This window comes from Egretta garzetta, unplaced genomic scaffold, assembly GCF_000687185.1.
Source record: "Egretta garzetta isolate BGI_Z169 unplaced genomic scaffold, ASM68718v1 scaffold354, whole genome shotgun sequence".
Classification (NCBI taxonomy): domain Eukaryota; kingdom Metazoa; phylum Chordata; class Aves; order Pelecaniformes; family Ardeidae; genus Egretta; species Egretta garzetta.
The window spans coordinates 1259088-1270657 of NW_009259593.1; the positions used below are offsets into that span (position 1 = coordinate 1259088).

The 11570-nt window shown below is 39.5% G+C and overlaps 1 protein-coding gene across 1 annotated transcript in view; it reads right to left on the reverse strand.

Annotated features, from left to right (window-relative positions):
* LOC104125582 (histamine H3 receptor) overlaps window positions 1-11268 on the reverse strand; it is a 15882-nt gene extending 4614 nt beyond the window's left edge. Inside the window, exon 1 of the mRNA XM_035893596.1 lies at window positions 11119-11268. Coding sequence (XP_035749489.1) covers window positions 11119-11268 — 150 coding nt within the window. The remainder of the gene's footprint in view (window positions 1-11118) is intronic.
* Between the last annotated feature and the right edge of the window lie 302 nt (window positions 11269-11570).

Below are 11570 nucleotides of genomic sequence, written 5' to 3' on the forward strand. Positions count from 1 at the left end.
GCTGTCGCTCTGTTGCCTGCCTCGTTTCTGCAGCTCATGCCCTACACCGTATCAGCAGCTCTTGCCTATGGCCCGTTGGGTCTTCAAATGATCTTTGCTCTCTGCCGTGTCTCTCAGACTTTCTGCCCCCGCTCCTCTGTGCGTTTGGCTGGCCCAGCCGTGTGGTGAGGTGCTGGACGGCCATCTTGTGCCTCTGGGTGAGCTCGCTGCCTGCGGCCTTGTGGGGTGGACGAGCCTGAGGCCGCCTCAGCCTTTACATCTGTGGGACCGCTCAGAAGGTCTCAGTGCTGTGCCTGGCTACTCGTTTTCACGAAACTTGGAGGAATACCGTATTTCTGAGACCTCTCTTTCCAAAACTGGCCATGGATTTAGACAGTGTTTTCAAGCGCGTTGTGACAACGATGTCAGAGAGCTAGTTTTATCACAGAAGGTGGGTCTATTCCAGAAACAAAACACATGAGCAGTCAGGAAAGGGCTAAGATTTCTTTCAGCTTCTGGCAAGATGGCTGCCCCAGCGCAGCAGGGTAGGAGCAGTGGAACACGGTGACCCCTGAATGAGCTGCAAAGGCTGCTGAAGTCTGTCAAAACTGAAGGATAATTTAAGACAGGAAATGGGGCCTACCTCTGCTGTCATGATTTGACCCACTGAATCATCATCTGCCTTAAATTATATGGCTATTGATGGGCTTTGCCTTCCTTTCCATGAGAGTTCCCTAGAGACTGTAAGCAGTTTGGGACTTGCTGCCTTTGGTGTGGCCCATTTGTCTTTAAAAGAAAACAGAATTTGCTCAAAAACAATCATTGTATGCGCATAATCACTCAATTCAGCTAAGTATCACAGGTGGTAAACTCTCTTATAAAAGATTTGTATAAATTTACAGTTTGAAATCACAGATTCAGAAGCAGTTAACAGCAGCTTTCTAAAGAGACAGCTATTCAGATGGACATCAGGTGAGACAAGCAAGAACAGCTTAATAGCTTCTCTGTTATTTGTCTGAGGTTGAGCATGTATTCTCAGGGTAACAGTGGACTGGCCTTTTCCCCAGGGAGGAGCCTCCAGCCTTTGTCAATGTTGGAAGTACAAATTCCAGGCCAGGTAATCCGTGTAAGTCAGAAGCTCCGCAGAGGAGATTTTGCAATTTATGCTGCTTATGATATGGCCTCTCTATTTATGTCAGTCCAGAGACAGAAATGGCAGCTGCATGTCTAATGTGTATGAGCAAAATATTCTTTTTACATGCCCCCGTATTATTTTCTTCCTAAAGCAAATAAGTAAAGCTACACAAAGCAAAAGTGACAGGAACACTGAAGCCTTAGCTTATTACCACCGTGATTATTATTATTCCCTAATTTGGGGACTCATTTTCACATCCCTTTGAGCCCAATTGGCAGTTTTCCATTCACTTCAGTTTGGGCAGGATCAAGCTTGTTGATAATTACTGCTATCTGATTGTGCTGCGGAATATAAAAGATAAAAGAGGCAGCCAACAGACACAAAGAAGAAAAAATAAATATCTCAATCACCAGGAAAACATGGGAGAAGTAATTTATTTTTTCACATATAATTACTATATTCTTTAACTTCTCTAATATAAGGTAATTTTACAGCAGCTCAGTGAATTTGCAGAATATACACTTGTGTGCTGTATTTGAAGTAGCTTTTGTAGTGTATTACCTCCTGGCAGATTGTGAGATTCTCGGTAAGTCCCATAATAACCACCTTTTCTGTCTTCTGATGCTCCTTTATTACTGCTGCTTTGGCAAGGCACAATGACTGCAACTCTTAACAAAATTCTGTTCTTAAAAGCATGAACCATCTGTCTATAACACTGCACTTTGGGGACTTACAGTTGAAGACTGCACTAGTGCTGTCAGGAGTCCCTTGCAGACAGCAAATCCAAGCATGCACTAGGTGGCCAGCGCTCTCAGAACAGCAGGTTTTTCAAATCCAGACTTCAAGCATTTTCCTTTTTCCTGAAAAAGGATTTTTTTCATGTCCTGTGAGTTAGTCTTTCTTACTGAGCTATGTTGATTTTCTTTTAAGAACATTAATTCTTAGGAGAAGAGCTTCACTTTGCTTCAAAATATATGTTATGGTAGTGTAGATACATGCAAACAGTGGGGAAAAGAAATCTTAAATTGGACAGAGGAAAGAGAAGAGAGCTGTACCTTATCAGTTCCCTAGTCTGAGCAGTCAGTCCTGGAGGGAGAACGCTCTGATTAATGGATCCTGGCAGGATAAAATAAAAGCATATGAAGAACTCTTTATAAAATGTCTTTGTGTAAGACTGAATTGTAGACTTCTGAAAACATACTTTGTTCCTTGGAGCAAGAGACATAATTGATTAGAATTGGTAAAGATGAATGACAATAGCCCAAGAAAATAATGAAAAATGCAATGTTTTCCAAGGCATATCAATACTGACATGTTCTGAAATTTTAATTTTTGTTTCCTATGATATCCTTAGTGATAATTGTTTTAATTTCCGTAAGACTCCCTTCAGTGATTTTTGAAGTAGAGCGCCGTCTGAATCATGCAGTTTCCTATGACTCTAGCATATGTGGGTGAGCATATCTACAGAAATGATAGAAAACCAGAATGTTTTTCCCACACCGCAGACAGATGACACTTTCCCCAGAACAGGCCAAATTCAGCTTCCAAATAGACTTGGGCAACCACATTTGAGAGGGGGTAGACTCCAGCTGGCTGTATAGCTTATTGGTTCAGAAGATGCAGAAGATCTTCCCAGCTACTATCTTCTTTGAAGTACAATTAAGTAAGGTAGCTTACATCGGATCTTTGTCTGAATCTCAACTCAAATCTAAATAGTTGTGTCTTTTACCAAATCACTTACTGTACATGATGTTTCTTCCTCTGCTTGTTCCTTTTAAAGATACTTAGTTTTAGTCCTAGGATTTCACATATAGGATAACTCTCAGTATGCCACAAGCTGTCTGGTATCAAAGCTTTACTTAAGCTTTGCTCCCTAGTGAACTGAAGGGTAACTGTTGCACTTTTAAGTGAAGTATATGAAAGCATACCATAGCTGGAACTTTTGCTTACATAAAGGAAACTATTCACTAGTAGTTTTGCAAATTTCTGACAAAATATTTACTGGCTAATAGCCCCATTTAATATTTATAGGTTGTTGTCAACTGTTCTCTTGCTATGAGCGATTGGTATTTGACAGAGAAAAAGCTTCCTTGGCCAGGAAAAGAGGAATGATTTTTAGACTGTCTGAGAAAATGTATACACGGCTTTATCAACCAGTAAATCAAATTCTGCTGTCAGACAGAGCTGATCCTAGCTAAATGAATGGGGAAAACTCAATTCTGCTATGATCATTTCCTATTAACCTTATACCCTTCGCCAGTCAGGGTTTTGCTTGCACATTGATTCCCTTTGTTTTGTTTAATGCTCTGTCGATTTCTCCGTGCATATGATGCAATTAATATTTTTAAATAATTCTTCTGGTTCCCGCACATGTAGAGAGAAAACACCTATTTGATCTGTGCCAGTGGAAAGGCATCTACTTCAGAGTACACAGTGTTACCTACCACTTACTGGTTATGCATTTTTTTTCTTCAGTAAAGAAACATTCAGTAAGTTCAGTCCTGCGCATAACGAGGCTTGTGGGATAGCAAGGTTTGGTGTAGGTATCAGTACCAAAAGCTGACTATAGTTTTCCCAGCCTGGTTTTAAGGCACTTGTAAAAGCAGGGCTAGAGCTTAAAGGTGATGTACTACTTCCTTAATAGCACAAAGAAAGCAGACTGCTAACCCCTGTTCAGACATCAGTAAACTGGTTTCCATCCCCTTCAGGTGTGATTTGCTGCTTAACAAAGTCCTGTTATGTTTACATGTAAACAAGAATGCAGTATTGGGGAATTAATAGGGGCCAGGCCAGGATGATTCAGTTCTGCACTTCAGGTGATGTCACAATTGCCATGTCACACTATGAATTCACCCAAATACCATGAGCCTGAGATCCTCTCTACAACTGGTTTTATTGCTTTAAGAACCATTTGTTAAGAACTAAGCCTTGTGATTTTGATGAATATAGATGAGAGATTTGAAGTATGATTTAACTAATGGACTTGGATAAGTAGGCTGCAATAAGGTATCAGAAATAGTTATTCCATAGGCAATTGCCTTAAAGTTACACCAGAACTATATTAGCATTGAGAAGCATTATAACAAAATATACCATAGCCACTACAAATAGTTTTATTTCCTTCTGTTCCTTCTGGATACGTTTTGCAGTTTCACCCATTATTACTAGTACCCTGTATTGCCAGTTCAGCAATGCAACATATTTGGCATCGTATCCTTCCCATCCTGGCTACTTGATGCATCAGTATTTCACGTAGGCAGTTTAACTTATGTTGCTAGCATCAAAGGATGTCATCACAATTGCATCTCTTGGTTGCAGGTACATTACAGAGGACTGAATGTTTTTTGGTTGCGCTCAGTGAGAGCTGGACAGTCTTCCAAAAATATCTCTTAACAATGTATTGGTGATGAGGACATTGCAAAAATCAGAGGTACCCAGAGTGCAGTTTATTTCTCATTCGTAGTTACTTTTTCCTTAATCCTTGGAAAAGCTCCTTTTCCCCCTGGCCTGTCACCTCTTTCTTTTGCACCAATAATGCCCAGATAATACAGTCTTGCTAATCTGCAACAGTATTTCTAGCCAGAGTGATACTGAAGTCCTAGGAAAACAGTGTTTCTGGCATTTGGATGCATTTGCTTAGTACCTTCTTTTCCACCAGAAGGTGGCATTCCCCAGGGATAAACTGGGAGCGTATCTGCTTTCTGCATCCCCCTCTGACCCAAGCCAGGCGGGTATTTCCATGGCCAGTTGATAATAAGTCCAGATTTAGAATATTCTCCACAGCATCTCTAAACTTGCATTTTATCTGTATCAACAGTAGTTGAAGCTTTGTCAGTATCTGTTGTAGTTTTTACAGCTTTGAGAATGATTTAGGGTTCATTTTTTTGTCATGGTTGTCCATTTTTCATTTTTAGCTGGAGTCCCCAACACTGTGACTTTAATGCTCATGCCTCTTTGGGAAATTAATGATTATTTGCTTCAGTGGCAGGATGTGAAATTTCGGGCAAAAATGAATGTGTTGCCAGCAGAAGATGAATTTAGTGGTGTTAGGGAGCATGGCTCATCATTGTTATTAATCAGTGACTCAGTTACTGTCACATAGGCTTTGTAATGAGACAGATTCAGATCGTTCTCATACCAGCAGATACCTTTTGTTTCCTCATGTTATTGGCGGGTTATGAATTCTTACAGAGGAAAAAGGGAGGAACTCAAATTTCCTTTATTTCAAACTTCACTTTTATGCATTCTCTAGTATCTATTTTCTCAATTTATGCAGAAACTCAATAAATGTCTGCTGTACTATATTTAGGCTTATTTGTCTTCTTAGCACCTTTGAATATTACAGAATTTCTTTATCCCGATATATGTTAGGCTCTTCCTGTAGTTGTCTCAGTGTTATATTGGAAATTTACAGTACAGAAGAGCTGACATGCATGCAAAGTGTAGCTCGTCATTCTGTTATGCATTTAGGTGGTCAAGGGAATATTCTGCAGCATTTTTGGACTTGCATGGGGATTTTATTATTTGGGAATGTGTCTTTGTCACATTATGCTTAATAGGGGTAGGTAGGAACTTGAATGTCTGATTGGAATGAAACTTGTGTGTTTTCAAGATTTATTTTCATTTTGGATTGGAGAAAAGTTGGAAAACTGCAGAATTTTATCAGAGCCTTTCTCATTTTAGTAAAGTTTACAAGTCAGTATGACTCATTTTGTATTTTCCTGTCTCCAACTTTATTGGTCAATGACATACTTAGTAGTCTTTAAATAAAAAGTGATTCCTGGGACGAAGAAGAGATGACTGTTCATCATATCCATAGTTTACAGGACAGCAAAAGTGGTCTTAAATATCAGCAGAGGAAATTAAGAAAACCATAAGCTAATGGTAGTGAAACATTGAAATAGACTGTCTGAAACTACTGTGGAATCTCCCTCATTAGAGAGCCAAATGGATAGTTTCAGCAGAAATCTATTAAGAATGATGTAGAAATGACTGAACATGCCTTGGAGAGAGAAGTGGGTTAAATAGTCTCCCAGACTTCCCTCCAGCCTTATTTTCTATAATGCTACAGGTCTGCAGTGGTCCTGCATCTTGTCTGTTAGAGGGACATAGAAGTGTTTAGAGGCTGAAACCTAAGAGCAAATTCTCCTACTGATGTATCAATACCAGTTAGACTGTTGGTGGAGAATTTGGTTTATAATACAGTTTTGCTGCCACTATTTTTCTCAGTGTCACCTGTGATTCTGTAACATTTATGTACCTATATACAAAAGCAGTTGGTCACTAGATTTGTAAATGCAGTTTGACTTAAAGGGATATAGCAGCATGACAGTTCTAGTTAATTTTTTAACATGCTTGCAGACAAGAGGCAGCCAGTTACTTATTTGGGCTTTAGTTTTCACAAGTTTTAAAAGAAGATAGTGAAGGGATCCAGAAATTTTCCTGGATTGGTAAAGTTTGTGTGCTTCTTTACAGAACTGACAGTGATGTGTTTAGCCTATTGCTGAGGGAACCAAATATTAAAGCACATTGGAAAACTCAGAAAATGGAAGACAAGGAATATCATAGACTGATCGAGGTTGGAAGAGACCTCTGGAGGTCATCTGGTCTATGGAACACAAAACAGAAAACCAGACACACACACACACCCCAGCTAGACAGGACACTTTAAAGGTGCTTTCTTGTTAGGTTAGACTTATCTCAAATATAACAGGTCAAAACCAAGAGAAAGCAAATTGGGGAAAAGGTAAAATAATTAAATAAAGAGAATAAATTAGAAAAAAGGAACTGACCTCTTCAAGGAGGCAGATGTAGATGAGCATATGGAGAATGGGTCATTGAAACTGCTTGTGTTAGAGGTGTGAATTGTGAATATTTTATCTGTGATGCAGCATCTCTGTGATACTACCCTCTTATACACCCATTCTGCTGTGAATTGATTTGGGACAGTGATTTATCCTCAATATTATGTTTGGCAGGAGATTATTGCTAGTCTGCTCAGCTTCAGTTAGGGGTTTAAGACATGGTCTTTATGGTATACTTATTTTTCAGTGAAAAAACTTGTTTCTTTAAGGCAGAAATAAGTTAAAGCATATGCAATAGTTTGGCAACACAGCAAGAAATAGAAACCTGTGGCAGAGATTTCTAGGACTGCACAAGCAATTTGAGCAGGTCATATTATCTCTATGATCTGTGGAAAACCTTAAGCAAAAGTCCTTGACGCAAAATGGTGGTCAAAGTCTTTACAAGAAAAGACACTGTAAATCAGGTTACTAGTTGTACAACTTGTAGAACATCTGCAGGCAAATGAAGTAGGTTACTGGTCCAAATAATTGATACCAAACACCAAGATTTCCTAATGTTACCTTTTGTGAGGTGAGAAAGAGAGAAACAGTCAGCAGGGTTCTTTCTGGATCTCCAGAAGACAGACCCAACAACAATTGGCTTAACAAAATAGATGTTTTAATAAGATAGAATAAAAAGAGGAATACAAATAGCAAATCTTACAGGATGTTGGAAACTCTATGTTTGTGCAGCATTGGACAGACCCTGTATGGATTTTCCCACATCATGCTGCCCAGATCCTGTCTGTGAAAAGAAGCTCCTCCCTTTGGGTCATCCAAGCTATTGTATGATTTTCTTACAAGAAAATAATTCTCTTCATCATTTCTACTGACAAACAGAAAAGAAGCTCACATAAGAACTTCTTGCTGCACTTTTAGATGAAGACAAGGCACACAAGTAGTGTAATTGCCAGTACCACGTGGGAGCTGCCTGCAGGCTCCTCTGTCAAAATGGGCTGGCAGAGGTTATCCTGCGACCAAGGAAATTGTGCAGCCCAAGCCAGGCCTGAAGGCCAAGCTGTTCCCACAGCACAGCACAGCACAGCACAGGTCTGGGCCTGCTCCAGTTAACTGTTTTGTGGATCACTAACTCATGTACAATGGTCTCCGGGTTAGAAACACTACAAAAAAAACCCCAAACCTCAGCAGTATGCACACAGTTGTACCTCCCCCAATGGCACATACGAAGGCAGTCTTTGTAGCTGTAAGTCAACAATTTATGAAAAAGATGTAGCTACATGAAATATATAATAAGTGGTCCAGAAGCCACAGAGCTAAATAGAATTCCATTGACTTCAGTGTACTTGAGTCAGCCCCTAATTGTGCATTTTGCTGGAAAGCACAGAAGGATCAGTTTTAACAAATTGCAGAGGAAACATTGCAGCACAGAAGTAGGAGGCAGAAACCTGTGTTCTGATTTTGGTTCTGCCATAAACTTGCAAACTTGGGGTCATAGAAAATCACTCAGATTTTGTGTGTGTCTCAATATTCTTGCATGGGACGGGGTACTTAAGTGTCTTCTTTTGAAAATATATTCGAGAAGCAAAAGCTTTAAAAATTCACATTGTTAGATTCGTAAAACAATGTCATCAGAACAATAGATTTCATATCCTTTTTCTGTTTATACTTAAACTCAGTAGGCAAGGCAGCTTCCACCCACCACATGTTCAAATATATTCATCTTTGCATGCAGTGATTAAGCAGGCTGTTCCCATTAGTGTCAGTGGGAGTTAAATAACCAATTATGGAACATTAAGAGGAAATGATAGCCTTTAATCACTCGTAAAAAAAAAAAAGCAGCTAAAAACCCAACAAACATTTATTTCTTTTTAAATAAGACATTGACACTCCTCATATGCTTGAAGCTTTGTGCTCATTTACGTGCTAGCAAAATACCACATTCTTATCTAAAGCTCAATGTAGCAGACATTAAAACCATTGTTTTTGTGTATTATAGTTAAAAAAAATGAGCAAATCTGAATCTGTTTTTTTCAATGATTTCCCATATCAAGAAACCTGTGTGTTGGGCATGATTGGCTGAATTTATTTTGGTAAATGTGAATTTCATTAAAAATTCAGTTGGGATAAGGGCAGAATTTACTTGTTCAGGACAGAGTCTGTCAATATTTGATATACAGTTTTGACCAAAAAAGTAGGGAATTGTTTTCTACATTCAAGTGTTATGTTCAGAACACATTATTTTCATGTGTTTAAGCTTTTCAATTTGAAAGGGAGTTTTTATTTCAAAATTGTTATAAGTACTTCAAAGAAAAAAAGAAATGGGATAAAATTGTTAAGTCTCAAGCATGGGACTGAGAAAGGAAAGAAAGAAAAGTCTTCTGTAGAAAACTTCTTGCATCTGAATGCCATCTCTGACCTGAATGCCAATTTTGGAATTCTCTTCAGACAGGGGAGAGAATGGAAGGAGGGATTAATTTTTAAAAGCTACTGTCTGGTGGATATTGTTCCTATAGTCTCCAAAATTGTGCTTTCTTCAGCCTGAAGACCATTCAACTCTGGACTCTCCAATTAGACTCCTCCTGTCTTGTGTAGACAGAGGATTATCACCTGCGCATCTCATATGCTGACAAGCAACATACAGAAAGCCAGAGGAACACAGGGAAGTGCAGTAATGTACAAATATTCTCACAGTCCTCACCGTCAAATGGAGAACCAGTTCTTACATTTCAGTGGGGCTGCATTTTAATCAGAACAGAGGGGAAACTACAAGCTAAGCTTCAGATGCCTGGTCTGGTGCTTACAAAACAGTATATTGATTGCTGTGAATATCTAAGGAGCTGTTTGTTCAGGGTCTGCATCTTGCAAGGAATTGATTTGAAGGTACTAATGCACTTCCTTTCAGTAAAATAAATGTCATCTTGCCAGTGTGAACTCATTCAGTTTTTTACTTATTAGAGAAGATAATCTAGTATTGCTTTGAAATTAAATTCCTAGGGAATTCATTTGTCTGATAAAAAATACAGCACAGATTGAGGCTGTTTTTTTCTGCTTTTGTTATAGGGGCTATTTGTATTCTTCCCGTTATCTAATACAATAAAAGTTGTTAGCTGCAAAAGAGCAGCAGTTACCTGACATTCTGTAGCACCCCGTTGCTCCCTGTGCACATTCAAAGGGGAGAATCAGTATGGTTCACTGAGCTGTCAAAGTCCACCCACACTAGCTGCATGGAAATATTAATGGAATCAGGCATTCAGTTCATACTTTCAGCTTTGAAAAACAATGTCATTCTTAACCACTAAAAAGAGAAGTGCCTTTGCTTATCAGAGCAGCTGATAGCTCTGTAGAAAGCGCAGGGACGAGAGCAGTGAGCAGGTGATTGCCCAAGGCTCCCTGCCACCAGCACACTCTGTAGCACATGCCATGTTACCCCTGCGCAAGGTAACACAGGCATCTAGAGATACAGCCTTTAGGTATTATCTGCTAACATGCAGCACTAAAACAAACCTGCCACCAGACTCAGAGAGATACTAGCTTTTCCTCAGTGGAGGCTTCAACCTCTTCTGACTCAGCAACAGGGTGAAGAGGCTGTTGCTAACACAGCTGATTTGCCTTGCAACCCAAGGAATAAGCTTGAGTAGGAGGTCCCAGAGATGCTTTCAACTTCATGAAACAGCTGAGCCTAGCAAGCCAACACCTCTGCAGCACAAGCCCCTTTTGAAGGGTGTGGTGTGTGCTGAGGTGAGCTTTTAGGTAGCATGAGTCCTGGGCAAAAGCAATTTTGTATAACTGGTTCTGTGTAAATGACTAAAGCCTTCACTTACTGAGGCTTGCGTCAAAGTCTACTGTGAATTCTTGTCTTCTGTTTTGACTTTGGTTTTCTCCTGAATTTGGTTCCTGCTGTAGGAGATGAATCTTAATCCCTGTCTCTTGATATTTCTTCCCTGTCTGCCTCTAACTGTATGGCTCTTTAAATTTCAGTGGGAAAGAGACAAAGAATAAAACTGAATTGTGAGTGGCCTTTCTATTCCAGTAAACTTAGGTTTTCAAAAAGTCTGCTATTATTTTTTAGAATTGAAAATGGGCTTTTTTTGAACTCTTTCTTTCGTCAAGATGTGACTATGTTTTGTTCTATCTGCAGGGCAAGCAACATGAGAGAAACTGTGCCCTTGGGCAAACCACTAATCCAGTTGATGCATTTACTTGAGGTGTGGAAGCCTCTGATGTAAGCCTTTGTGCAATTCTTACAGGCCACATACACCAGTCCATCTTGTTTCCTCCGTCTGTAAGCTCTAATCCTCGCCAAAAATTGTAGGAGTCCAAATCCTGCACTGCTGCCAAAGGTAAATTCATTTTTGCGATCATGTCAGACTGTATCTCTGCCCTGAGAGTTGTATGGGTGTCAGCAGTAACCTGAAGCCTTTGACCCCTACCCCTTTTTTTTCCCAAATTTTTGCTCTAGTATAAAGCCTACTCCAAAATCAATGACACCCAGAGTCCATATACAGACTTTGTCCTAAACTTACTTTATCTTGATAAGCAATACATGCATTAGAATTAAATATCAGCAAAAAATAGTGGCATATGTCAGCTCTCATTCTGTCATTTTCAAACAGGAAAATTCTAGCAATAAACTATGCCTTGATCTTGCAAGA